General features: G+C 44.5%; 1 protein-coding gene across 1 annotated transcript; it reads left to right on the top strand.

The window, feature by feature from the left end:
- Positions 1-1,401: 1,401 nt before the first annotated feature.
- POMK (protein-O-mannose kinase) lies at positions 1,402-4,237 on the top strand. Its single transcript, XM_008584831.1, has one exon. It carries the CDS (start codon positions 1,867-1,869, stop codon positions 2,917-2,919), a length of 1,053 nt encoding a protein of 350 aa, XP_008583053.1. The 5' UTR covers positions 1,402-1,866; the 3' UTR covers positions 2,920-4,237.
- The last annotated feature ends 320 nt before the right edge of the window (positions 4,238-4,557 follow it).

Here is a 4,557-nt window from a genome sequence, read left to right as displayed (position 1 = left end):
GTCATGAACAGATTGAACTCAACACTAAATAAGCGTTTTGCAATCTATTTTGGCTAAAACAATGCATTTTCCGTCATTCGTGTAACCATTACTTGGTGTGTCAGCGCCCCATGCTACCGAGCTTGAGTTATTGGTACCTTCTCGGTGGTCCAAGGGCGCCCTCTGTCGAAGTGCTGAAAAATTCCAAAGCCAAATTAATGACTATAAAAGCTGATGCTTCTCAACTAAATTCTTAAGCAGCAGTTCCATAAAATTGATCCTCTTTTTAATCACTGCTGGAAGAGAGTCAGAAAAAAATAAATGTCATGCTGTTTGTTAAAAGGGCACCCGAACGGTCAAGTCTACGTCCCGGTAATTTACCTGAGAATTTGGAAAGCAATTCCATATTTTTCTCAGAATTTATTACATATCATTCAATGAAATTTTTGGCACAAATCACTTACATAAATTTATCAATTTCTTTGTTCTGTCCGTGTAAAACTCTATTTTTCAACATGCCATTGTAGCAGTTTGCGCAGTAATGAGTATCACCAATATTAAATATTTATTGGGTAACTTCTGTGTGTAGGACACTACACAAGGTGAAAAGAATGGAAAAAAAAAATCTCTATCCTTAAAGAAATGACATCTAGTTTCCAAAACAGGAATGTGCAAAAAGGATGTATACAAAGAAACATGGTAAAATGCCCACTGAAAAAGTATGCTTCTCTCAATTTGCTTTCCTCAGGAAAGTTCAACTTCTCTGAACCTCAGTTTAATCTGTAATATGGAGATAATACCCACATCAAAGGAACGTTGCAAAGGTTGCTTGAGGTACTTAGAAAGGTCTCAGCACATAGTAGAAGCTCAGTAAAAGGTGGCTGTTATTATTTATTACTATTATTTAAGAGGAAAATCTTGAGTAATAATGTCCTACATTAAAGAAACTTCATTTGCTGCAAGTGGAAAAATTTATAAGTAAAATATATTGAATTTTATTTTTATAAGATTAAATATTTTTCTTGTGAATTAAAACAGTGATCTTGATCAAATGCTTGATCAAGTGAATAATGAGCCATTTCTAAAAGAACCGCTTCAGTATGAAAAAGCCTTGAGGCAGCCGCGGCGGCGCCCGCCCGCGCCTCCATCCGGGTCCTTGCGCGCGCTCTCCGGGGGGCGGGGCGACGCGGCGCGGACGCGGGGGCGGTGCTATCTCCGCGGCAGCGGCAGCCTCCTCTCCTAGCCGGAGGGAAGAAAAGTTGATTTGCTCTGCGGAGAGTGGACTACAAAAGAGAAAGAAGTGGGAGAACACGTAGGAAACGGTTGCAGAAGCCCTGAGTCCCTTCTGAGAATCAGGCGCAGGTGGAAGAAGCTCAAGAGACCTTGAGGCCTGCCTGAGTGTTAAAAATAGTCATAATTTCAGCCGAACTCCCTGAGATGACGGAGGGAATGGGCCGGAGAGAAGGATGTGACCTGGAATCTTTATGAGAAAGGGGAAGTATTATTTCGAGTTGTCCATCGTACATACAAATGGAGACGTCAAGGAAGCAAGCCTTGAGTTCCGAGGAGAGGCTGGGATTGGAGCTGTCAGCAGGTGGAGATGGAAAGTCGTGAGTCTGGTAAAATAGGCGCAAGATCAGCAGCTGAGAGTGAAGGTGGGAGAAGAGGTGATACACGTTTGAAGAGAGGGGGTGACCTAGTCCAGCCAGCCGTGGCCACGTGGAGCAGACCTGTCAGAGTGTTTTCGGACCAGTCCCCGGTGTCCACCAGCACACTCACTGACCCTGGTATCTGGGTGGAGACCTGAGCTGGGAGGAAGAAGGAACACACTCCTGAAAGTTGACCCTCACGTCGTGCTTGTCTCTGGAAATCGTGGAGGATAGCAACATGGAAAAGAAGCCCCAGGAGAGCAGGCAGGATCTCGGCCGTAGGGAGGGCCCCCCCGCGGCCAGGCTGCTGCTCGCGGTGGCTCTCACCAACGCGCTCCTCTACCTTTGCCTTGATCGGTTCTTCATTTCCCCGCGACAGCCTCCTGTGGATCCCAGGCACTGTCCCCATGGCCACTTCAGAATGGGACATATGGAAACCTGCTCCCCGTGGCTGTCCTGTGAGGCGCTGAGAGCAGAAGTGAGGCCGCTGAAGCGCGTCGGGGAAGGAGCCGTGAAGAGGGTCTTTCTGTCTGAGTGGAAGGAACGCAAGGTTGCTCTCTCACGGCTCACCAGTCTGGAGATGAAAGATGATTTCCTTCATGGACTGCAGATGCTGAAATCTCTGCAAAGCAAATATGTTGTCACGCTGCTTGGCTACTGTGAGGACGACAACACTATTCTTACTGAATATCACCCCTTAGGTTCCTTGAGCAACCTGGAAGAAGCTCTAAACCTTTCAAAGTACCGACATATGAACACGTGGCAGCACAGGCTACAGCTGGCCATTGGCTACGTCGGCATCATTAACTACCTGCACCACAGCCCGCTGGGCACACTGGTCATGTGTGACTCCAACGACCTGCCCAAGACACTGTCTCAGTACCTGCTGACGAGCAACTTCAGCATCGTGGCCAACGACTTGGACGCCTTGCCGGTGGTGAATCACAGCTCCAAGGCGTTTGTGAAGTGCGGCCACAGGGAGCTGCGTGGAGATTTTGTGGCTCCAGAGCAGTTGTGGCCCCATGGAGAGGACAGGCCTTTTCATGATGACATCATGCCCTCGTATGACGAGAAGGTTGACATCTGGAAGATTCCAGATGTCTCCAGTTTCCTTTTGGGGCACGTAGAAGGGAGTGATATGGTCCGATTCCATTTGTTTGATATTCACAAGGCATGTAAGAGCCAGACTCCTGCAGAAAGACCCACTGCTCAGGATATCCTGGACACTTACCAAAAGGTTTTGAATTCACTCCAAGATACTGTGATGTCTCAGACAAGAGAAATGCTATAAAAAAGTCCTATTGTTGAAGGATGGGATTTAAGCATCCCTACTCTGATGGAGTTTTTTGCTTGAGTTCCGTGTTTCATTGCTTCTTGCTGTTTAGCCATGTGGATCTTTCTCTCCATCCTCGTGCACATTCGAGTGTGTTCTGCTCTCCTGACAACCTGAGTGGGAGTTGCTCTGCAAGAGCAAACCCAGCCTGATTGAAATCTTGCTTTGCCATCTTACCGCCGATGGCTTCCTGGTGAAGATGCAGAGGAGCAGTGAATCTAACCAGGATTCTAAGGAAGTAACAAAAATGTAGCCACAAAGAGGCTTCACCTACCTAATGACTGAATGTATAAGCTTGTAAAAAAATGTATATAGAGATTTTTAAATGGCAGTATATGAAAGAAACATACAGTAGTTCTTCAAAGAACATTATTTTCCCTGATTTTTAAAATGGTACTGAACATACAGGGTCTCCAGAGTATTTGTCTTTGACCTGGTAGTAGTGGGGTCATCTTTACTGTTTCAAATGATTGTTCTATGAAGCTCCTGTGCCATCCTCTTTCCAGGGAGCTAAAGGGTAACTATGATAGCATGCTCTTTGAAATTTTGAATGGATAGGAATACTTAGAACAGCAAATTTTAGGGAAATTATATCTATGTTACTGACTTCGATGGTGCCTGTGAAATTCCTGTTTACCTTCCAGCTGGGTTTTCTGTGCCCAAAATTAATTGTGGACATTTTACATCAATGGTAATCACTCATTACAGGAAAGTGTGAAGTCCTTCTACTTGAGTTTGCATGATTGGCTCTTTCTAAAATCCTTTCCTGTGGCATTCTCATCTCATTTGTAGGGGTGATGGGTTTGCTGCATATTATCACTAATACGGGGGTTCGTGCTGATGTTCAGAGGCAAAGCTGCTTTGTAGTGGACTCTGCCATTCCCTGAACTTGAGCAGCATCAGCATCACCTGGAAACACAGAGAGCTGGGTCTGGTCTAGAATTTGCCTTTCCAGCTGGTTCCCAGGTGATGCTGATGCTGCAGCTCTAGGGACCACATTTCAAGAACCACTGCCCTTAACTGTAAAGGAGGGCCACACAGGCAGTAGGAATAGGGCAGTATTATTAGTATTATCCCCTTTTATACCGCCTGTGATTGATTGGGTCCTGTAGTTGGTTAGAGAATATGCTTGCCCAGATTATTTTAACTGTTACTGTGATGCTAACAGGGCACTCCCTTCACATTGGGTTTACTTTGCTATAAAAACTCCACCATAACCCATTAAGACGGCTGTGATCAAACTAATAATAATAATAAAAAGGACGGATGATAACAAGTGTTGTCAAGGATGTGGAGAAATTGGAACCCTTATACATTGCTGGTGGGAATGTTAAATGGTATGGTCACACTTTGGAAAAGTTTGGCAAAAAGTTAAAAAATAGAGTTACCATGCAAGAGTATCACAAATTTTCTGGAAAAATAGAATTAAAAGATAATATGAATCTTTCCATGAATTTTGTGAAGTATCCGCATATGATCCAGCAATTCTACTCCCAAAAGAATTGAAAACATATGTCCACACAAAAAACATATGTCCACATTATATGCGAATATTCATGGTAGCATTATTCATAATAGAAGGTAAAAATAACCCAA

Source organism: Galeopterus variegatus, unplaced genomic scaffold, assembly GCF_000696425.1.
Source record: "Galeopterus variegatus unplaced genomic scaffold, G_variegatus-3.0.2 Scaffold103, whole genome shotgun sequence".
NCBI lineage: Eukaryota > Metazoa > Chordata > Mammalia > Dermoptera > Cynocephalidae > Galeopterus > Galeopterus variegatus.
The sequence above is the reverse complement of the archived record's forward strand: the minus strand, read 5'-3'. Positions and strand labels throughout refer to the sequence as shown.